This window comes from Abrus precatorius, unplaced genomic scaffold (genome assembly GCF_003935025.1).
Source record: "Abrus precatorius isolate BTA unplaced genomic scaffold, Abrus_2018 Scaffold11, whole genome shotgun sequence".
Classification (NCBI taxonomy): Eukaryota; Viridiplantae; Streptophyta; class Magnoliopsida; order Fabales; family Fabaceae; genus Abrus; species Abrus precatorius.
The window spans coordinates 28,193,101-28,216,767 of NW_020874303.1; the positions used below are offsets into that span (position 1 = coordinate 28,193,101).

A 23,667-nucleotide genomic window follows, 5' to 3' on the forward strand; every position below is an offset into this window, starting at 1 on the left:
TTTTATATGTCTTTTCTTTTTTGCTTGACAAGTGACTTTCGACCTAAAATTATTATCATAGAGCCATAGACTAATTCTTAATAAGGGATAAAAATAAATAGGAGACTTGTAATTTAACTTATATTAACTACTAGGGCCATTTACTAAATAAGTTAGATAATTTTTTTTCAAAAGTTTGCTCAGTTAAAGAAGACAACTTCAGGCTATTTAAGGAGTTTTTGTAGCCTAATAAATCAACATATAATAATAGTAAATCTGTTCGCTTGTGACAAATCCTTTAGATAGAGGCGGCTGGCAAAAGTGGGAGTATTGGGTAGAGCTGACGGGGCAACTGGCTAAGCATAACCGCCTATTTGTTAGCACTTTGAATAAATAATAATCATAGTTTTATATTTATTTTGGATTTTATCAGTTAATCTCTTAATGTTATTGATTAAAGAATAAGACAAATAAAGAAGTATGGAAAAAATTAAATGAATAATATAACAGCAAGCGATAAAAAATAAACAAACATGTGAAAGTCACTATTGTAGAAGTTTATTATAACAAGAGCATTTATATTAATTTCTTTTCCCTCGAATAAAATAATATTGATTAAGTTTCTCAATGTGACATTCTCAGTGTACTCTTGTGGGAATGATGAGGCAGCATGGGCACGTTTCACTAAATAAATACGGTAACGTTATGTATGATATTTAATTTATTTAATTTCTGGCTTGGTTCCGTAAGTGATTCCGATTTGCTTTGTCACGAGAAACACAATGATAGAAAGAGAGCATACAAAGTTCATTGTGATTAGTTTAGTATTGTAGTTGTTTTTAGTTGAAGAAGAAGAAGAACAAGTTACGAACACTGAAATGGGATCGTTGAAAACGGAGGAAAAGGCAGAGGAAGATTTGAAGGTGTCGATTGAAGCTATCTTATATGTAAACGGAGTTCGTAGAGTGTTGCCTGATGGATTCGCTCATTTGACGCTTCTTGAGTATCTCAGAGGTTTCGCTCTCTCTATGAATCCTTTTTCTTTTTCAGTTTTTGGAATTCATGTTTAAAATCTTAGCTTACGTGCTTAATCGTGGCATCTTCTACTGAAGAGATTATTGTTTTTATTTTCTTTATTTATTTATTTTAGGATTCATAGTTTTTGGTTGTTGATTGGTCGCTAGAAAAACGGAACGTGTCTTATCCCTTTTTGTTTGTTTGTTCATTGTGTGATGATTCGGTTATTTCATATAAAAACGAAGCTGATTATGGTTTTCCACGCTCTTTGGTTGAATAGATATAGGTCTGACAGGGACTAAGCTAGGGTGTGGTGAAGGTGGTTGTGGAGCTTGCACAGTTATGGTTTCTTATTATGATCGAAAATTGAAGAAATGTTCGTAAGTGTTTCTTTCTTATGCCATGGTGATTTGATGCTCATAAATGTGAAACATTTATCTTCTCTTGTATTTTAACACCACAATTACTATTTTAGTTTGAAAATGTTCTTTCAGACACTATGCTATCAATGCTTGCTTAGCCCCTCTATATTCTGTAGAAGGGATGCACGTGATTACAGTCGAGGGTTTGGGAAGCTGCAAGCGTGGATTACACCCTATCCAGGTCACACATGTTCATACTATTATCTTCTTTTATCATGCGTGTTTATCATTTAGTTGTTTGGTTCTCATGCTGTAATGGTTCGTCTATGAGATTTCTTCTTATTTTAAGTTTATATTTACCCATCAATACTTTGGAGTTACCCTTGTTTTCTCTCCAGGAATCCCTGGCTCGCGCTCATGGTTCGCAATGTGGATTTTGTACGCCTGGTTTTGTTATGTCCATGTATGCATTATTGCGGTCAAGTCAAACACCACCTAGTGAAGAACAAATTGAAGAATGTCTTGCTGGAAATTTGTGCCGATGCACTGGTTACAGACCAATACTTGATGCATTCCGGGTCTTTGCCAAAACTAGCGATAGCTTATATACTGGTGTTTCTTCGTTGAGCCTTCCAGAGGGCCAGTCTGTTTGCCCATCATCAGGAAAACCCTGTTCGTGTAATTTAAACAATGTAAATGATAAATGTGTAGCTAGTGATGATAGATATAAGCCCACTTCCTATGATGAAATAGATGGGACCAAATTCACGGAAAAGGAACTTATTTTTCCTCCTGAATTGTTGTTAAGGACACCAACCTTGTTAACTTTGACTGGATCTGGTGGGCTAATGTGGTATCGGCCTTTAACACTTCAACATGTATTGGATTTAAAAGCCAAATATCCTGATGCAAAGTTGTTAGTTGGTAATACAGAGGTAGGAATTGAAATGAGACTAAAGAGAATGCAATATCGGGTTCTGATTTCTGTAATGCATGTGCCAGAATTAAATATCTTGGATGCAAAGGATGATGGCTTGGAGATAGGTGCAGCAGTAAGACTATCTGATCTCTTGAATTTTTTCAGAAAGGTTGTAACTGAGCGAGCTGCTCATGAAACTTCGTCTTGTAAAGCTTTTATTGAGCAACTGAAATGGTTTGCTGGAACACAGATAAGAAATGCTGCATCTATTGGTGGGAATATATGCACTGCCAGTCCAATATCAGACTTGAATCCTCTCTGGATGGCAGCTAGAGCAAAGTTTCAAATTATTAACAATAAGGGAAATATCAGGACAGTACTGGCAGAAAATTTCTTCCTAGGTTATCGTAAGGTGGATTTGGAAAGTGATGAAATCTTGCTGTCAATATTCCTGCCATGGAGTAGGAGCTTTGAGTTTGTGAAAGAATTTAAACAGTCTCATAGAAGGGATGATGATATTGCAATTGTAAATGCAGGTATTCGCGTTCATCTGCAGGAACATAGTGAAAACTGGGTGGTTGCTGATGCCTCAATTTTTTATGGTGGGGTGGCTCCATTTTCACTTTCCGCTAAAAAAACTAAGGAATTTGTCATAGGAAAGATTTGGGACCAAGATTTGTTGCAAAATGCATTAAAAGTCCTACAAAATGATGTATTACTGAAGGAAGATGCTCCTGGTGGAATGGTAGAGTTCCGTAGATCTTTGACTCTAAGTTTTTTTTTTAAATTTTTTGTGTGGGTGTCTCATCAGATGGATGGCATCAAAGAGAGTATACCATTATCCCATCTATCTGCTATGCACTCAGTCCACCGTCCACCAACTACAGCATCTCAAGACTATGAAATCATGAAACATGGGACATCTGTGGGTTCTCCTGAGGTTCATTTATCTTCAAGACTTCAGGTTTGACAATTATGCAGTATTCCCTAAATTAGTTATATTGTATCTTTTTCCTGTTTGTCTTGCTGTTTAACTTGCAAAGATGTGATAGGATGAAAGATTGAATCCTGTTACTTTTCTCTACATTGTAGTGGAAATTAAAAATATGGCAGGATTTTGTTACTTTGTGATCCTGTAAAGAAATCGTATGTTGAACATGAGATGCATCCTGAAGAAACTTGTATTGTCTCTGCTGTCCCCATATATCATATGCAAAACGCAACTTCTATTTTTGTTACATCTACTTTTGCCTACTATCATTCCTTGTCTTGGCATGTTATTGGCAGCGATGCCTTCTGGGACTGTTCGATAATGGGCACAGACTTAGTTTCTTATACAAAAATAAAAAGATTTGATATGATGTCCTTTTTGTTGGCTAAATGTTTTCCATATATGGGATCCTTATTTTTAGTTTCTTATAGAAATATATTGGATCCATATTTTTAGTTTATTAAGCAAATTCTAATCTCATTAATTGAGTCTTTCCTCGATTGTTACTTATAGTTGAATGTTACCTGGACTCTCTCTCTCTAGTTTCACATTTTCACTAGGTGTTCTCAATCTTTCTATTATGTTTGGCACATGTCGTCTCTTTCAGTAAATTATGCACTTTACTTTTCAGCGGAATGCTTGGCTACAGGGTTAATATAACTTACATTCAGGTTACAGGAGAAGCAGAATATGCTGATGACACACAAATGCCTCCTAATGGTTTGCATGCTGCCTTAATTTTAAGTAGAAAACCCCATGCTCGAATACTTAGAATTGATGATTCAGGGGCCATATCCTCGCCTGGATTTGTAGGCTTATTTCTGGCCAAAGATGTCCCGGGTGACATCAAAATTGGACCAGTTGTTGCCGATGAGGATCTATTTGCTGTAGAATATGTCACTTGTGTGGGTCAGGTATGTAGCTTACTGAATAATATCTCACTCACGATTTGTTCATAATAATTTTGAGCTTAAAGGGAAAGGAATTCTGATTTCAATCTTCACACTTTGCTCTCATCTTTGTGCTTTGAATGCCCTGCCCCACCTACTCTTTTTTTCACGCAACATATTTATTTATAGATCTATACAGTCTGGTTGCTGAACTGAGGTAGAGTCTCTTAAATAGTCCTCACTATCAGCTTATCATCTAATCATAAAATAAATTCTACTTCAATGTCTCACTTAATATCATGATGATGAATTGCCCATTTTACTGTACATTCCTATTCCCAATCACACAGGAATGCCCACTTGGCCTCCTCCTATGATCGTCTTTGATAGAACTGTTGAAAAGAGAAAAATAATATAACCTTTAATGCATAAACTGAAATTTCCCAAACCTGCCGAATGAGGAACAGACCCCAGAAAAACGGAGCAAGAGTGATAAAAGTGAATGCTGAGTTGATTTGAGAGTCTCAGCTCTCTCCCAGAATTTTCCAAATTACAATCTAAATGCCTCAAACAGTTTCTAACAGCCCCTATATATTCTTTCCAACTATGCGTTACTTCTGACTAACTATTTCATTAATCAGTTAGTTAGTTTTACAACAAAGTTCACAGTTATGGGTAATGATCTCCTACAGCTCTCCTGTATCCCCTCTCATAGTTGAAGGTCTATTTCCAACAGTCTTTAAATTTGACCAAATCTCAAAGTTGATGTATGTCCTTTACAGTGTTGGTCATGGAATATTTAGTCTTGGATTACTAGGATTAACCTTTTGCCATTATTAGTAAAAACGGGATATATGTATGTTTCCAGGTTATAGGAGTAATTGTGGCTGATACTCATGAAAATGCAAAGATTGCAGCAAGAAAAGTTCATGTTGAGTATGAAGAGCTCCCAGCCATCCTTTCAATACAGGATGCCATCAATGCTAAAAGTTTTCATCCCAACACTGAAAAGTGTTTGATTAAAGGTGATGTTGATAACTGTTTTCAATCAGGTCAATGTGACAGAATAATTGAAGGGGAAGTTCAGATGGGAGGTCAGGAACACTTTTATCTGGAGCCACATAGCAGTTTGGTATGGACAGTGGATGGTGGAAATGAAGTTCATATGATATCATCTACTCAAGTAAGTTGTACAATTTTGTAGTGAATACCTAAAGTTTATGATCTATGTAATTTTTGGAAACTGAGTTATCTGAAATCTGTAGCTTGTTTTATTGTATCAATTGCTTTATTGAAAGATTCATCCATGTATGACTGAACCACGTCAGTATTCATTTACGATTAAGTGCTGAGAACTGCAGATGAATATAATGATGATAACAGTTAAAAAAAAATGGACAATAAGAAAAAGGCAGGGTATGCAAGAATACAAAGTATACCATTCTTACTTAAGTAGTTTTTATCTAAAGCTCTTTGGACTAGGAAATGGAATTTTCCAGCAAAAAAACTATCTTAATAGCTGGTGTTCATATGGATGTTTTGAAAACTTTTTTTATGACAGTACTGGCACTGAGAAGGAGAAACAACTTGATAAAGAGGATTACCAATATATGCTCAGATGGTTCCCTTTGTTTTATTTTGACAGGGTGGAAAATGTTTAATCATTTACTCCACTACTTTTCTGTTGCAAGATAGTTGTGTGAGCTGATGATGTTTTTCTCACTTTCACTTTGTCTGTTGTGTTACTCCTAGATATATGGAAGGAAGTCATGTGTTTGTGTCTATGCAAGAGAGAGAGTGTGTGTGTGTGTGTGATTCTTGAATGCTGCTTGCTTATATTGCCTGTAATTTATGGCTTGAAGGAAACAGCTGTGTTGTGAAAATAACAATATGTTATTGCAGGCCCCTCAGAAACACCAGAAATATGTTTCTCATGTTCTGGGGCTTCCCATGTCAAAGGTAGTTTGCAAAACAAAGCGAATTGGTGGTGGATTTGGGGGCAAGGAGACAAGATCAGCCTTTGTTGCTGCTGCAGCTTCAGTTCCATCATATCTGTTAAATCGGCCAGTGAAAATCACACTGGACAGAGATGTAGACATGATGATAACTGGTCAACGACATAGTTTTCTAGGGAAGTACAAGGTATTGCAACATTTATTTACTTACATTTAATTGGTGTTTTTCTTCATACGTCAATATCTTACTGTAAAACTAAATCCTGTGAATTTTTTGTTTTCTTAAGGCACTCTGCTACAGTATGAAATTGAGAATATCTAGTTTTTTAATTGTTTTTCCTAATGTTTTCTTAGGCCTACCTTTTTCCTCTGTAATGGATTTATCATCCATTTGATCCTTCATTTTCACTATCAAAGCATTTTCACTTGCTTATCCTCCGCCACACTGGTCTTGTAGCAAGTGTTTCTCCATTGCCCACCTAGATTAAATCCTATGCGTAAGTTCACCATCAAAATCTTCATTACATTGTATTTGTGTGATACAATGATATATTGAAGATGGATAAACTGTACAGCTCTTTCCATCAATTTTCAACTCTTAAACATGGATCACTAACATCTTTTGGAACTTGCATTATATATAGTAAGTCCTACTCCGAAGTCCTACATAAGCAGAAATGCTTTGATTCCAGTCTCTCTCCACAACTATAAGCTTAGATTTACACCTCTTGACTCGTTAACTAGGGCCATAACATCTCGCATAAAATGGAATTAAATACAATAAAAAATGAGTCAGTAGCCCTTGCCTCTCAGATGTGCCAAGTTTGTGTGAATAACTTAAAAGATCATGAGAATGAATCAGATGCGGGGAAAGAAAATCTTACTAGGAGAGATAATCAACTTTGCTTTGTTTCTTGCTGACCCATGGTTTTGTACATCCTATTTTTTGGCCAATTGTTTTAAATTGCGTAACAGCATTGTTTTCTTAATTTTTCTCATGGTTGATAATTAATGAGAGGTGTTATTTTGATTCAGGTTGGATTTACAAATGAAGGGAAGGTGCTTGCCCTGGATCTTGAAATTTATAACAATGCTGGAAATTCACTGGATCTGTCACTTGCTGTCCTTGAACGAGCAATGTTTCATTCAGATAATGTGTATGAAATACCAAATATGAGAATAATGGGGAGAGTTTGCTTCACTAATTTCCCTAGCCATACAGCTTTCCGTGGATTTGGTGGTCCTCAAGGCATGCTCATTACTGAAAACTGGATTCAAAGGATTGCTGTGGAACTCAAGATGAGCCCTGAAAAGATAAGGGTAAGCTACAAAATTTTGGTGTTTTCTCTCTTTAATTGTACATATGAAATTTTACTGACATCCCACTTGATGTCGGAATTTCTAGTTAATCTTACTAAATCAAGTTTCTTTCTAGGAAATTAATTTTCAAGGAGAAGGATCTGTTCTGCATTATGGGCAGAGTCTTCAGTACTGCACACTAGCCCCGTTGTGGAATGAACTTAAGTTATCCTGTGACTTTGCAAAGGCACGTGAAGAAGTTGACCAATTCAATGGTCATAACCGCTGGAGGAAGCGCGGCATTGCTATGGTTCCTACTAAGTTTGGTATATCCTTTACAACGAAGCTTATGAACCAGGTAAAATCTGAATTGTACCATGCTATTTTAATTTCTTTTTTTAAAAAAGGGGATTTAAAATTTTCAACTAAAATTTGATGAAATAAGGAAGCTTGTCATGTTTATTTTGTGGTAACGTTTTCTAGCATAAGACTCGGTAGCTGCTGTTAGGGATACGCCCAGAGCTTATTTCTAACATAGATGTCTCCTCATTTGGTTTCATTTTGTTTTATTTTTAAAAAAATTTCTATTTAATATTTGTTAGTTGTAAAATTCTATTATTAGATAATGATAGTGGTGTACTTTCATTTTCTCTTAATAACTGTAGGCAGGTGCTCTGGTTAATGTCTATACGGATGGGACTGTTTTAGTTACCCATGGAGGTGTAGAAATGGGGCAAGGACTGCATACGAAGGTTGCTCAAATTGCTGCTTCAGCTTTCAATATACCTCTTAGTTCTGTCTTTATATCAGATACCAGTACTGACAAGGTACTAAGTAACTCTTTTAAAAGGTTTATGTTGTTTTCTTATTGAAAATTAGTGTATACCAGATAAATAAGTAGTTTTATTACTTTCTTTCTCATCTTCCCTTGCCACATTATTTGTGAGTTACGTGGACTTCTTCTAAAAGAAAATCAGCTAAGTCAAGTTCAGGGTTTTAGAACACCAAACTGTAGTTGGTAATTTAAAAAACTTGCACATGTTTGCAAAAACAATGGGAAAACAGACCAACATTATTGTAATGTTTTATATATAGAATTTCATAAATTCTCCAAAGGAACTCGGAGAAGAACAACTAAAACTCGCAAGCAATCATAGGAAAGAGACTATGTCTTTGCAACCTTGTTTATAAATATTTTGAGTATACTAAATATCCTTCTGTGCTTTTTCTGGTTCATTTGGAATTTTGGATTATTCCTTTATTTTTCCCCCCTTTTACCCTTTCTTGAATCTGAGGCTATTGTTTCTGATACTAAATTGCTATGATATCCTCATGCTTGCTGCAAAATTAGGTTCCTAATTCTTCTCCCACAGCAGCGTCTGCAAGTTCTGATATGTATGGAGCAGCGGTTTTAGATGCATGTGAGCAAATAAATGCACGCATGGAACCTATTGCTTCACAACGTAACTTCAACTCATTCGCTGAGGTACTCAAATTTGCATATTTTTCTTTTCAGTCTAAAAAGTGATCTACTTAAAAAAAATGTTGCATAGGCTTTGTCAACATTAGTCTAGTTGCGCAAGTAACTTCTATGATTGTCACTTTTGTTACAAGGTTCCTTGTGATTGAAAACTACTGAACGTGGTTTGTTATGCTTTTTTATTTCAGCTAGTTAGTGCATGCTATGCAGAGCGAATAGACCTTTCTGCCCACGGATTTTATATTACACCTGATATTGGTTTTGATTGGGCGACGGGTAAAGGAAAACCTTTTAGATATTTCACGTATGGGGCTGCGTTTGCTGAGGTTGAAATTGACACCCTGACTGGAGATTTTTACACCGGGGTGGCAAACATAATTTTGGATCTTGGTTATTCACTGAATCCAGCTCTAGATGTTGGACAGGTACTTCTTTTTCTATAGTTCTTTATTATTAATTAAAGAATAGACAAGCAAATTTATTAAGGAAGGAGAAAGAGCACAAAAGAGAGGACAGGAATTCCTCTAAACGGAAATCAGAAAATTTGATGGAAAAGAACTAAAGTCAGTTTCCTTAAATTTTGTAATGGTGAATAAATTTGGTTTCGATGAATAATTTGAATATTGTAAGCATTTTTTTAAATCTAAGTGCTTGTGTTGACTTTTTTGGTTACAAACATTTGATTGTGATAAAATAACTTTTCTTAATATAAGATTGGCTTAACTTTGTGAGAATTGTGAAAATTTTCGAAGACTGTTTTTGCAATGTTTTAATTGCAAGGTAAACGGTTCTGGATTCTTGATACTGTGACCAATTTGGGGAAATGATGAAAGTCGTCTTCCTTGTCTTCTTGATATTCTAAAATTTCTGTCAATTACAACTTCCTAATTTTTTCCACCCTATTCTTGAAAATCCTGTTGATGTATTTTTGGATGGTAAGTTCATATTGTTCTTTGTATTTATTTTCTCAGATCGAGGGAGCTTTTATGCAAGGTTTGGGTTGGGTAGCTTTAGAAGAACTTAAATGGGGAGATGGAGCACATAAATGGATTCCATCTGGGTGCCTCTACACATGTGGACCTGGAGCTTATAAAATTCCTTCTATAAATGATGTTCCCTTGAAATTTAATGTCTCACTCCTCAAGGTATGTTCCTGAACCCTGAATTATTTTGTAGTTCTTTTCTTGAGGTAAGTGGATGATGCACATGAAAATGATTCCATTGTGCTACCTTGCCCAGTGGAGTCACGAGGGTAATCCCAGACACGGGTATTGTGGCTGTAAAGAGGAAAAATAAACAAAGATAATCCTTGTGATTAACAAATGATCAAGTACTGCCCCCCATCTCTAATAATAAGGAATGATGGAACTAATAGATTTGATGTTGTACGTAAAACAATCACTTGTCTTACATGTCTGTTGTACGAGAAAAACCATGTTTAGTACTTAAGTCTGGGACATTGACATTGTGGTAATAGATGATGATATTTTTTCTTCTGTAAATCAAATAAAATGTCCATCATTTGATACGAAATCCTGGACTTAATTTATGCATAGAATCACCAGAGCTCTGTTGACATTTTCTTTTTGGTATCTATTGGAATTCGGAACACAATGCTACCTAATTATCTTCAATTGTTCATTTTCGTGTTAATTTTTCAAAATGCTTTCATATCTCCTTCAACATCATTCTCACGTCTTCACCATTTTGAGATTTTGAAAATTTTCTCATAACATAAAGCCCATTTGATAGTTACTATTTTCTTGGTTGTTTGGCTATTCCCTACATGTACATTCACAAAATTAAAGATATCACTATCACTAACCCTGTCTATTGTTGTGTTTGCTAACTGGTAGGGCCATCCAAATGTTAAGGCCATCCATTCATCTAAAGCTGTTGGTGAGCCTCCTTTTTTCCTAGCATCTGCAGTGCTCTTTGCCATCAAGGATGCCATCATAGCTGCGAGAGCTGAAATGGAATGTAATGATTGGTTTCCTCTTGATAGTCCTGCAACTCCTGAGAGAATTCGAATGGCTTGTTTAGATGAATTATCATCGTCGTTTGTTAACTCAGATTTCCATCCCAAACTTAGTGTTTGATACTCTGCTCATTCAGATGTTGATTTTTTAGCACAAGTGAATGCTCACAAATAATGCATCCCATGTCCAAAACCTTGGGCTCAAACCTAGAGAATGTCCAATTCTCACCTCTCACCTCCTGATATGATGCAGCAATCGCGGGCGTGGCAGCAAAGCAATGTCAACTTTACTGTTACCGGCTCCATCTCACCTCTCTCTTGATCTTTGTTGCTTCTATATTTAATTCCCATTAACACGGGTCTTACTGCCACAAATGTATTTGTAGATCTATCATATAATAGAGCCACATACGAAGACAAAACATCAAATTTGGTTAATTAGATTATACCCCTTCCCATCCTTTTCAATTTTACACAATTATCATAAAATTAAATAATAAAATTATTGAAAAATCTAATGTTAAAAGAAGAATAAAAATGGATTACTTCTAGTTATCCTCAAACATTTATAATTTTACATGCTTTGAGAATTTCAATGAAATAAGAATAGTTATAATCAACAAGGGATAAAACATATTGGAAATTTAAGAAATAATTTCAATATTAGTGTCGTGTCATTATCTTATAAGACTAAAAAAGTTAACGGAGTAAGTTTATTTTTTACTTATACCTTGTAGGTGTTAATTGGGAATTTTAGATGGACAATATATAGGTTGGGTTCTTAATATTCTTTTCATCAAGTTATCTTATAAAATTATATGTTGATTTTTCTAAATTAAACTTCTACTACATATGCGTTATGTATTTTGATTATAATTTTGTTTGAAGAGAAATGTTCTATGGTTTGAAATAGCTTCATGAATTTTCAACAAATAATGTGATAATTTTGTGAATATCAACATTTAAATTTATCCCATGACATGTGCATAAATAAACGACTACCATTTATTCACCGACAGTTTTATGTATAATTGTTTGTACTATTCATCATCATAATCAGAAAAAATTAGAAGTCTAGAACCAAATATAGCAGCACTTTAACCCTAAGTTTGGATGATTCATTTCAAAATTTTAAGAAATAAAAAATTTTATGAAATTCAAATACTTCAATTAAACTTCTTTTTTGTGAGAATATGATAATTAAATTTTCTCTGATTTTCACGATAGGAAAATACTCAATGAAACAATTTGTATCTTTTCTAGAGACAAAGACACTTGTTGAGGCCATACAGCTTTTTGGAGACACCATCAAAGTATTTACGATGGTCTTGGAACCTTTGTTACTTATCATCATTTTCTCTCCTCCCTCATCTCATTTGCCTCTTTGTCTGATGTTGAGTTCGATACCTTCACCAGAGGTTTTAAAACACCTTATTTCTTCTAACTTTCACCTTTGCCTCATCATCCTTGCTTTTGTTATTTTACTCATCAACCTTTACTGCACCCACATCCATTCCTGTGGTTCCTCTTCTCTCACTTCTTTTGAGATTATCATACACAAACAAAGTTTGATAGTGAACACCAGTAGAGGATTTTATAAACGGCAATTAATAAGGTAAAAATTCAAAATCTCCATTTTGTATTAAAAAATCGATTCAAATTCTAATCTTTTTTAGAATTCTTTGTCTAGATATCCAAACATAAGATTTTAATGTGGAATATTCTAAATACTCTTAAAAGTCACATTTTTTTTTTCCCGAAACAACTGATCTAAAAACAAGGTTACCTTGTGTTATATCTTCTTTTTACTTATCCAAAGGCCTTGGACAAAAAAAAATTGCAATTCGATATGAAAAAAATTGCACAAAATTATGACAGAAGAACTTGATACTGTTTAATTGGTTACAAGGTAAATTAAAAAATAAATGAAAAAGTATTAATAGCATTAATTTAAAAAATTTACCAAAACATTCCTTGGTCCTCGTTTGTATTATTTATCAAATTTTAAATAGGGAGGCCCAAATAAAAGTGCTCCAAACGATTCTCCCTCCCACGAAGTCCAAAGCCCGTCAATCCCAAACCTGCTGATTAGTCAAATAAAAAAAAGTTTAATTATATTTTTGATCCCTATAAATATAATTATTTTTATAATTAGTTTCTACAAATATTTTTATTAAAAAGTGGTCTTTCTAAAATAAAAAATTAAAAAAATAGTCTCTATCGTTAATCTCTTTTTTGTTAAATGTTGAGCTGCCAAATAAAGAGTTAACTCAGCACTCTATGTAGCTATTTTGAAATTCAATCATAAACTACGTAACATGTAACATTATTTATTATTTTTTATTTAAAATTAAAATTTGTAAATAAACCTTCTTCACACCAGCACTTCTCCACCACTCCTACCCCGACTCATTTTCCCACTCCCTCCCCTTCTCCCTCCTTAGACAGCCACTCTATCCCCTTCTTCCTTAGACAACCACTCCTCCCCTTCACCCGCACACTCCCACCCACATCCACACTCTTTTTTCTTCCTCTTCCCCACACTCTACCTTCCTCACCTCAACCCCAACTCCAACCTCCACTATCCTCCAAATGCCCACACTTTCATTCCCATCCGCACCACCCCCTCTCCCTCTCCAACCCACCTTGTCCCACTATAACCCCAACCCTACACCTCTCCACTACCCACTCCATCACCCCATCCCTCTCCTCTTCGTCTTCACTACCCACTCTATCTAACCCCTTTGTCTCGCAGGTGTTGGAATTGACGTGTAGTTTGATGTCTTTTTTCTGACGCTGTTCGATCTCGTCGGCGATAGAGAGAATGTGCTGGAAGTATTGGTAAAAAATCCTTTGCTTGTCTTTCTTTTTTATTTTGAGGAGGAACGTGATTTTGAGGAGGAACGTGGCGGCGGTAGCGTCGTTGGTCCATGAGAGCTTGGCACCGAGAAAGGTGTCGTGGGCAGTGTGATTAGGGTCAAGATGGAGGAAGATATCGGAGGGATTGGGCCCAGAGAAGAGGTTGGTGAAATCGGAGTCTTGGACGGAAGGGAGAGAGTCGAGGTAGGTGAGGATTTTGTGGTACAATTGGTTTTCTTGAAAATGGTGATTGTAGAGTGGGATTTTGAAAGATTGACGAAGGTGGAGACAGTTTTCAAGTGATATGATATGGGAAATCCGAAAAGTACACAAAGGTTCCAACTTTTCATAATTTGGAGCAAAACCCATATGCTTTCCAACTTTTCATGCTTGGGACCAGCACCACTTGAAAGATCAACATGATAAGATGGGTGGTGTGAATGGGTTGGTAACAAGCCTGAGATGTGAAAGAGAAAACTCTCTAGGTTCAATTGATTGGAAGCCACTTAAATGGACCCATCTTGGAAGCTTGTTTTCTCGAGGCTCAGGTTTTAACCACTCAAGTAGCTTAAGAAGAAAGAAAGAAAGGGATGCTTGAAGGGGGTTATAAGGAAGGGAAAGGGAAGAAGGGGTGCTTGCAGTGGGTTGTGAGGGAGGAGGAGGGAAAGGGAAGAATGAGTGCTTGAAGGAGGTAGCGAGGGCGGGAGAGGGGAAGAAAGGAAGGGAGAGGGGCTGTAGAGAAGAAAGAAAAAAAATTACAAGAATTTTTATGCAATTATATAAAATAGGTTCAGGAGTTTATTTATAAATTTTAATTTTAAATAAAAATAAAAAATAATAAATGATGTGGTATGACATATAGACTGTGATTGGACTTCAAAATGACCACGTAGTATCATATGGAGTGTTGAGCTGGTTCTCCGTTAGTCAGTTTAGCACATAATAAAAAAGAGATTAATGGCAGAGACCATTTCTAAATTTTTTATTTTAGAAGGACCACTTCCTAATAAAAATGTTTGTAGGGACTAATCACAAAAATGACTATATTTAAAGGGACCAAACACATAACTAAGATAATAAGAAAATCCGCTATAAAATCACAGGGTTTCCCTACTCTGCTTTCCCTTCTCTGCACTCCTTTGTCTATCGCTTTGTTATGATAATGGCAAAACTAAGTGTATGTATTGCATTTCGGAATGATGGATCCTCCACTTTGTAAGTTTTTCTCCATTGCCTGTGGCACTTGTGAAATGAATCACAATGTTTAAAGATCATGCTTCATCTTTATTTTAATTAATTGCTTCTGTTGATAGTTTTCTAAGTAGTGGGTGATTTTTCTAACTCTTCAAATTGGAATCTGCAGGTAGTTTATAATTTTGCATGGTTCATCGCATTTTCTTTTTCCGCAAGAGCATAGATATGTTATAGCTGGATTTTTCTACCAGGAATCCGTTAGTCTGTACCCTAGAACCTGTTGGATATTTAAAGGAAAAGAAAGATTCATAAGAATGAAATTGCTGTGTAAAGTCATATTTTATTATTGAACTAATGAAGACTTTAAATACAGCTGAAGCTCTAAAACTGAAAGTACGTGAAAATAGCAACTACACATGAGTTACGTTTACACGTTTAACCACTTCCTAAAAATCTGAAACGTGCTGACTAAGTTATTTGAATCATTCAAACAACACTAAGTAAAACATCAAATTTATTTAAAAACAAAAGACAGCTAATAAATGCTAGCATGGATGAAATCAACAGCAACTAAAGTACAACTTCAACACTCCTCCTTACTTTGGTTGCTGCAAACCCCAAGTTTTTCTCTAAGAAATTCAAACTTGCTTCTCGGTAAAGGCTTTGTGAATATATCGGCTAGTTGCAATTCAGTTTTGTAATATGTCAAGCAAACTGTACCTTCCTTCTGCACTTCTCGAAGGAAAAACAATTTGATGTTGAAATGCTTGGTTTTTTCATGAAAAAACAGGATTGTTTGAAATCGAAATAGCAGCTTGATTATCAACAAACACTTCAGTACATCCCTCTTGCTTCATTTTCAAATCTACGAACACCTTTTTTAGCCATAAGGCTTGATTCACAGCAGCATTAGCAGCAACCAATTCAGCTTCAGCCGTAGACTGTGCCACTGTATCTTGCTTTTTACAGCTCCATGAGAATACACTTGAACCAAGCAAGAAACAGTATCCTGAAGTGCTCTTCAAATCATCAAGAGAGCCTCCCCAATCACTATCGGAATATCCTTGTAAAACACAGTTCTGACTTTTGCAAAATTTAATTCCAAAACTCAAAGTCCCTTTCACATATCGCAGGACTCTTTTAGCAACAGTAAGATGAGTTTCAGTTGCACAATTTGTAAATCTAGATAGTAGACTTACTGAATGTAAGATATCAGGCCTAGTAGCTGTCAAGTACATTAAACAACCAACTAGACTTCTGTAGAAAGTTTCATCAATTTGTTCAGCTTCATCTTCTTTGCTCAACTTCTCCTTCTGGCACATTGGAGTGTCTACTATCTTGCATTCATTCATTTTGAATTTTTTTAGGATTTCCTTCACATATTTCTGTTGACAGATGAACACTTCTCCAGATTTCTGCTTTATTTCCATTCCCAAAAAATATGCCATTTCCCCCAAATCTGTCATCTCAAAACTTTGTTTCATATCTTCTTTGAACATTTTCACCATCTCTTCATTACTTCCAGTGACCAGTAGATCATCCACATACAATGAAACAACAACAAAATTGATTTCATCACCTTTAATGTATAGGGTAGCTTCATTAAGACTTCTGTTGAAACCCAGTTTCATCAAATACTCATCAATTCTGCTGTACCATGTTCTTGAGGCCTGTTTCAGACCATACAGAGCCTTTTTGAGCAAGTACACATCATCTTCTTGCCCTTTCACAAGAAAGCCTTCCGGTTGCTCAACATAAATCTCCTCCTCCAAAAAACCATTTAGGAATGCTGACTTGACATCAAGTTGATATACTTTCCAATTCTTTTGTGCAGCTATTGCAAGTAACAACCTGATTGTGTCTAATCTGGCAACAAGAGCAAATGTGTCAGAAAAATCAACACCAAAAATTTGAGCATAACCTTTTACAACAAGCCTAGCTTTATGCTTGTTGACTGAACCATTAGGATTCAACTTGGTTCTAAATACCCACTTCACTCCAATCACTTTTCTATTTTTGGGTCTTTTCACTAGCCTCCATGTTTCATTTTTTTTAATCATTAACAGCTCTTCTTTCATTGCTGTAACCCATTTCGGATCCTTCTCTGCTTCCCAAAAATCTGTTGGTTCAAGCACTGCAACATTGCATCTTTGATAAATATTAGAAAGTGATCGCATACTTCTAGTTGGGATGTCATCAACCAACTCATCTTCATCAAGTTGATTTTTTGAAACTTGACCAAGACATTCAACTCCTTGTTTTTTATCCCAATCCCACTCATCATTCTCCATAAAATGCACATCTCTACTGATCAAAATTTTCTTAGTGTTTGGTTGGAAAATTCTGTAAGCTTTAGAGACCAAGCTGTACCCGACAAAGATTCCAGCTTCTGTCTTTTTATCCAACTTATCCCGTTTTGTGTGGGGAACATAAACAAAACACAAGCAACCGAATACTTTGAGATTTGTTAAAGAGGGTTTGAAACCATACCAGGCTTCATATGGAGTTTTTTTTACGACAGCTTTGGTAGGAAGTCGATTAAGAAGGAATACGGCCGTATGTGCGGCCTCTGCCCAGTACTCTTTTGGCAAATTCTTCTCAAACATCAAACATCTCGCCATCTCCATTATGGTGCGGTTCTTTCTCTCGCTGACTCCATTCTGTTGTGGAGTGTATGGAGCAGTGAGTTTATGTTCTATCCCTGCTTCTTCACAAAATTGGTTAAATTGATTGCAAGTGTACTCCTTGCCATTGTCAGATCTTAAGACTTGGATTTTGTGACCACTTTGTGTTTCAATCCATTGCTTGAATTTCCAAAAAACACCAGCAACATCTGATTTGAATTTAAGAAAATAGATCCAACACATTCTGGAGAAGTCATCAATAAATGTCAAAAAATACCTGCTGCCATTGAGAGATGTTGTGCTGTGAGGTCCAGCCACATCCGTATGAATCAATTGCAGTTTCTTAGTAGCTCTCCAGGTTGATTGCTTGAATGGAAGTCTTGATTGCTTTCCTTGTTGACAAACTTGACAGTTTGGAATTTCAGATTCAAGACAAGGGAGACCTTGAACCAATTCCATTCTCTGCAAGTTGACAATAGCTTTCTGATTGAAGTGTCCAAGCCTCTTGTGCCAAATTTCTGAATGGGCTTTTGCTGCAGGAAACGCTGCTTGCTCCTCCTCCAATGGATCAAGTGCAAAACTTTTTCCATTCATTTTAACTTTGAATACATCATTATCATTCGCATCTTTGATCAAACATTCATTACTTTCAAATATAACTTTGAAACCTTTTTGAATCAACTGGCCAACACTCAACAAATTTTGACTGATATTAGGCACAAATAAAACATCTTTGATAAATTTTGTACCTGAAATACTTTCAATTGCCACTGTTCATTTTCCTTTGACTGCAATTTTTTCTCCATTGCCAATCGTCACTTTAGAAACAATGGAAGTATCCAATTCCTTGAAGAGATCACGATCAAATGTCATATGATTAGTGCAACCGCTGTCAATTAGCCACTTCTCATTTGAATTAGAGGCTGCAAAGCAGGTGGCTACAAAAAGCTGCTGCTCTTCTTCATCAGCAACTTGAGCAACATTCTTTTGTTGCACATTCTCTTGTGTCACCGTCTTTTGTTGACTGTTGCTTTTGCAGATTTTTTGATGATGCCCCATTTTCAAGCATTTTTCACATTGCTGGTCTGGTTTTCTCCAACACTTCCACGGTGGATGATTTTCTCTTCCACAATGTTTACATGGAGAGAAATAAGACTTTGTTGGAGAATCAAAACTTGAATTTCCTTTCTTATAGCTTTCAAATTTCTTTGCTTTTCCCCCATAACTCGAGCTAGCCTTTGCAGCTAATGCACCTTCGACAGACCCTTCGGACCTCATCATCCTTCTCTGTTCTTGTGCCTGTAATGCATTCATCAATGCTGTCAAACTAATTTTTGACAGATCTTTAGAGTTTTCCAAGGAGGCAATAGTAGCTTCAAACCTCTCAGGAATGGTGACAAGAACTTTTTGAACTATTCTAGAATCAGGAAAATCAGATCCAAGTAATCTTACGTGATTTGCTATTTTGAGCAGTTTGTCAAAATATTCCTTCACCGTCTCCGATTCCTTCATGTGTTGGACCTCAAACTCCCTGATCAGATTTAGAACTTTCATTCCTTTAATTCTTTCATTTCCTTCATACTCCCCTTTCAAGAAATTCCAAACTTCAAACGCTGATTTCATCGCCATGATCCTGAGAAAAATATCAGAAGAAACAGCAGCAAATAATGAAGCTCTTGCCTTGGATTTTCTTGATTTCTTCTCCTTATGAGACTTGATCTGCGCCATTGTTGGATTTGCAGGTAAGGGGAGAAGTTCATAATCCTCCTCCACAGCTTCCCATAAATCGTTTGCCTCTAGATAGGCTTCCATCTTCGCTGCCCACACATGGTAACCTTCGCCATCAAACACTGGTGGAGCCAATGCCGTGAATGGTGTTTCAACATCCATTGATAGAGAAAAAACAAGATAGAATATCGTTTCACAGGTCCCTTAAAGAAGAGGGCTCTAGATACCAATTTGTTGGATATTTAAAGGAAAAGAAAGATTCATAAGAATGAAATTGCTGTGTAAAGTCATATTTTATTATTGAACTAATGAAGACTTTAAATACAGCTGAAGCTCTAAAACTGAAAGTACGTGAAAATAGCAACTACACATGAGTTACGTTTACACGTTTAACCACTTCCTAAAAATCTGAAACATGCTGACTAAGTTATTTGAATCATTCAAACAACACTAAGTAAAACATCAAATTTATTTAAAAACAAAAGATAGCTAATAAATGCTAGCATGGATGAAATCAACAACAACTAAAGTACAACTTGAACAGAACCCCTAGAACTAGAAGACTAGGGGGACATTGTAAATTGGTTTTGAATAACTTGGAATATTTTAATTTCAACAAATTGTATCAGTTAAATTTTTAATTAATTATTAACTTGAAATATACAAGTTTTAAAATTAATTAGTTAAATTATTGAGTAATTTTGATGGATGCTGCACTACACATCACAACAATATTTGAAAAGCCACAACACCTATGGAGATGCACTTTGACCTGGAAGATGCTGTGAAAGAGACATTTTTTTTAATGCCACAACAATTTTTAATGCTTCCACGATGCTGTGACAGATACATTTCAAAATTCATGTACACTTATTGGCCTCCCCATGTCTTAACCAAACATTGAAAGTCAGGGAGAGACAATGTCTTTTTTAGTTTTTACTATTTTATCTTTCAAAGTGCCAATCATTCTGAAAGATTCCACATGTAAATTGACAGAGAGCTAATATTACGTTGAACTATATTATATGACATGAGATCAGTACGAGGTTCCTTTTGTGTCATCACCTCTAGCTTAATAATTTTTGGCAAAGTAAAATATTATCAAATAAAATTTTTATTTCGAAGGAGCACGGCACAAATTACATTATGATCATATCATGCAAATAAAGAAATGAAAACTTAACAACAATGAATTATACATGAAAATTTTTCAGAACAAGACAAATATTTGAATAAACAATGAGACATGACACAAGTACATTCATAACGAGGCTCTTCACTGTAGACCTGATATAATTAACAAAGTCTTCAAATAAAACGTAATAATGTGTGGCATAATGTTATTGAAACAATTTAAGTTGGTCTAACTAGATTAATAGACTCTTAAAGGAGGAGGTGGCGAGTTATAGAAGCAGAGAAGGTGATATGGTGGCTACATGTGGACATAATGAGGATGTGACAAAGAAGGTGGAGATGGAAACTTGTACGTATATGAAGGCGTTGAAGGAGATGGAGGGGATAGAAATTTCTAAACATATGGGGACTTGGAAACATATGGTGGAGGAGGTGACGGGGATGGAGGTGGTGGTGGTGACTTATAGACGTATGGAGACTTGTAAACATATGCTGGGGGAGGTGAGGGTGATGGGGGTGGGGGTGACTTGTAAACGTATGGTGGTGGAGGTGGATGAGATGGTGGAGGTGGAGACTTGTAAATATATGGAGGAGGTGGTGATGGAGATGGTGATGGTGGTGACTTATAGGCATACGGAGACTTGTAAACGTATGGTGGTGGAGGTGAGGGAGATGGGGGTGGTGGTGACTTGTAAATATATGGTGGTGGTGGAGGTGAATGGGATGGTGGGGGTGAAGACTTGTAAATATATGGAGGAGGTGGTGATGGAGATGGGGGTGGTGGTGACTTATAGACATACGGAGACTTGTAAACGTATGGGGGTGGAGGTGACTTGTAAATGTATGGTGGTGGTGGTGGTGGTGGAGGTGAATGGGATGGTGGAGGTGGAGACTTGTAAATATATGGAGGAGGTGGTGATGGAGATGGGGGTGGTGGTGACTTGTAAACGTATGGTGGTGGAGGTGAATGAGATGGTGGAGGTGGAGACTCGTAAATATATGGAGGAGGTAGTGGTGGAGATGGTGGTGGTGGTGACTTATAAGGAGACTTGTAAACATATGGTGGGTGAGGTGAGGGAGATGGGGGTGGTGGTGACTTGTAAACGTACGGTGGTGGAGGTGAATGAGATGGTGGAGGTGGAGACATGTAAATATATGGAGGAGGTGGTGACGGTGGTGACTTATAGGCATACGGAGACTTGTAAACGTATGGTGGTGGAGGTGAGGGAGATGGGGGTGGTGGTGACTTGTAAATATATGGTGGTGGTGGAGGTGAATGGGATGGTGGAGGTGAAGACTTGTAAATATATGGAGGAGATGGGGGTGGTGGTGACTTATAGACATACGGAGACTTGTAAACGTATGGGGGTGGAGGTGACTTGTAAATGTATGGTGGTGGTGGAGGAGAATGGGATGGTGGAGGTGGAGACTTGTAAATATATGGAGGAGGTGGTGATGGAGATGGGGGTGGTGGTGACTTATAGGCATACGGAGACTTGTAAACGTATGGTGGTGGAGGTGAGGGAGATGGGGGTGGTGGTGACTTGTAAATGTATGGTGGTGGAGGTGAATGAGATGGTGGAGGTGGAGACTTGTAAATATATGGAGGAGGTGGTGGTGACTTGTAAATGTATGGTGGTGGAGGTGAATGCGATGGTGTAGGTGGAGACTTGTAAACATATGGTGGGGGTGGTAAGGGAGACAGGGGTGGTGGTGACTTGTAAATATATGGAGGAGGTGGTGATGGAGATGGTGGTGGAGGAGACTTGTCGGCATATGGAGACTTATAAATATATGGTGGTGGAGGCGAGTGAGATGGTGGTGGCGAAGACTCGTAGACATATGGTGGTGGAGGTGAAGGAGATGGAGGAGGTGGAGACTTGTAAACATAAGGAGGAGGAGGTGATGGAGATGGTGGTGGAGGAGATTTGTAGACATATGGAGGAGGTGGTGAAGGGGATGGAGGTGGTGGAGACTTATACACATATGGAGGAGGCGGCGGTGAAGGAGATGGAGGTGGTGGTGACTTATAGACATAAGGTGGAGTTGGTGATTTGTATGTATATGGAGTTGATTTGTGATAGGTTGGCTGGGATGCATAGTAAGGCCCATAATCAGCAGCCACATTGATAGCAACTAGGCAAAATGCCATTACGTAGATGAGTCGAGGCCAATGCCTCGGCCCTGCTGAAGTTCCCATCTTCTGTGAATGTGTAGCCCCACTTCTCCTTTAGATGACCTGTGCTCTTTGCTTGCTTTGCTGAGTAAGGATCGTCACCCTTTATATAGTGTTAGCCATCAGTCACGGCTCATATGATATTTGTTTGTTAGATGCATCAACAGACTGGATTAACTATTTAAATTATACATGCTGCACATTACCCTTTTGTTCAAAGCATTTTATATTTCAAGTTGAAGTTGTGGTTCTCCATTAAGTGAATTCATATTTCTCACAATATGGACAGGGAACAAAGTCAAGGAAGATGGTTGGTAATTACGTGATTGGATATAAGTACTATTTAAATTGGACTAAATTTTTGAAAAAGCGTGTCAAAGCAAACCAGCTATGATTATTTGATTTATTACCATTAATTTTAAGGGAACCGGGGATTATAATCAATCAAGTCTAAAGTATGAAACATCATGTGAAGATGCCAAGGTTCTTTTTTGTGCTTAACAATTTTGGTTCTTTCTTCGAAATGGCAAATATTTCAGGATTGTAGAAACTCATAATTAGCTATTTTATTCTCTTATAGATTGTCGTTGAAAATAAAACCTGCCAGACTTCCCTATCAATAAGCTAACTGACATTCACGGGTCATGACGATGATTATATTGAAAATGATCAGCAAGATAATGTGACTTAAAGAATTTAATTTTGACTTGGTATAATTACTGTACATATATCTAGGCAGACTTACATTAACCTATTTTGTTACTTTAGTTAATCAAAATGTTAACTATACATCAGGAGGCTGTCGTTGTTACTTTGCAATCAGTCATGTTGTTTAAACTTTTTAACACTTCACATGCTGTATTCTATTATAAGGCCATCCATTCGTTGTATTTTGATAGTCGTTTAATTGCATAGATGAACGCAATTTGCTCAACTCATCACTCTTGGGGATTTATCTTTGGCATCGTGAATAATGATTTATGGGAACAGAATTTTAGAATCTTCCTTTATTTTATCTTGTTTTATTTTCTCGTTATCTCCAAGAATGCTGCGAGAAAAGTCGAAAAAGATGAGAAAGAGAA

General features: G+C 36.6%; 3 protein-coding genes across 8 annotated transcripts; 1 reads left to right on the forward strand and 2 right to left on the reverse strand.

Annotated features, from left to right (window-relative positions):
• The first annotated feature begins 697 nt into the window (after nucleotides 1–697).
• On the forward strand, nucleotides 698–11,392 carry LOC113854968 (xanthine dehydrogenase 1-like). 6 transcript variants are annotated; one of them, XM_027486342.1, is made up of 15 exons: nucleotides 775–993; nucleotides 1,277–1,376; nucleotides 1,491–1,599; nucleotides 1,757–2,410; nucleotides 2,528–3,241; nucleotides 3,940–4,182; nucleotides 5,027–5,341; nucleotides 6,061–6,300; nucleotides 7,149–7,433; nucleotides 7,549–7,770; nucleotides 8,078–8,239; nucleotides 8,764–8,898; nucleotides 9,081–9,317; nucleotides 9,864–10,037; nucleotides 10,749–11,330. In XM_027486342.1, the coding sequence occupies exons 1-15, from the start codon at nucleotides 858–860 to the stop codon at nucleotides 10,989–10,991; spliced, it is 3,969 nt and encodes a 1,322-aa protein (XP_027342143.1). In that variant the 5' UTR covers nucleotides 775–857; the 3' UTR covers nucleotides 10,992–11,330. The 6 variants fall into 6 exon arrangements, with proteins under 6 accessions (XP_027342139.1, XP_027342143.1, XP_027342144.1 ...); XM_027486343.1 differs by having other exon boundaries at nucleotides 1,757–3,241; nucleotides 9,081–9,168; nucleotides 9,301–9,317; nucleotides 10,749–11,236; XM_027486338.1 differs by having other exon boundaries at nucleotides 698–993; nucleotides 1,757–3,241; nucleotides 10,749–11,392.
• Nucleotides 11,393–18,321: 6,929 nt separating this feature from the next.
• Nucleotides 18,322–19,437, reverse strand: LOC113855977. The gene has a single exon (XM_027487605.1). It carries the CDS (start codon nucleotides 19,435–19,437, stop codon nucleotides 18,322–18,324), a length of 1,116 nt encoding a protein of 371 aa, XP_027343406.1.
• Nucleotides 19,438–20,803: 1,366 nt separating this feature from the next.
• Nucleotides 20,804–22,561, reverse strand: LOC113855978 (extensin-2-like). The gene is made up of 2 exons (XM_027487606.1): nucleotides 21,599–22,561; nucleotides 20,804–21,457 (listed from the first exon to the last, which is right to left on the reverse strand). The coding sequence occupies exons 1-2, from the start codon at nucleotides 22,559–22,561 to the stop codon at nucleotides 20,804–20,806; spliced, it is 1,617 nt and encodes a 538-aa protein (XP_027343407.1).
• Nucleotides 22,562–23,667: the final 1,106 nt, after the last annotated feature.

Coding starts and splice junctions, on each gene's coding strand:
- LOC113854968 (XM_027486338.1), top strand. CDS start 858: ATGGGATCGTTGAAAACGGAGGAAAAGGCAGAGGAAGATTTGAAGGTG. Junction 5,342..6,060: donor ATATGATATCATCTACTCAA/GTAAGTTGTACA, acceptor ATGTTATTGCAG/GCCCCTCAGAAACACCAGAA. Junction 7,434..7,548: donor TGAGCCCTGAAAAGATAAGG/GTAAGCTACAAA, acceptor GTTTCTTTCTAG/GAAATTAATTTTCAAGGAGA.
- LOC113855977 (XM_027487605.1), bottom strand. CDS start 19,437: ATGGATGTTGAAACACCATTCACGGCATTGGCTCCACCAGTGTTTGAT.
- LOC113855978 (XM_027487606.1), bottom strand. CDS start 22,561: ATGGCATTTTGCCTAGTTGCTATCAATGTGGCTGCTGATTATGGGCCT. Junction 21,458..21,598: donor ACGTTTACAAGTCTCCGTAT/GCCTATAAGTCA, acceptor TATGTTTACAAG/TCTCCTTATAAGTCACCACC.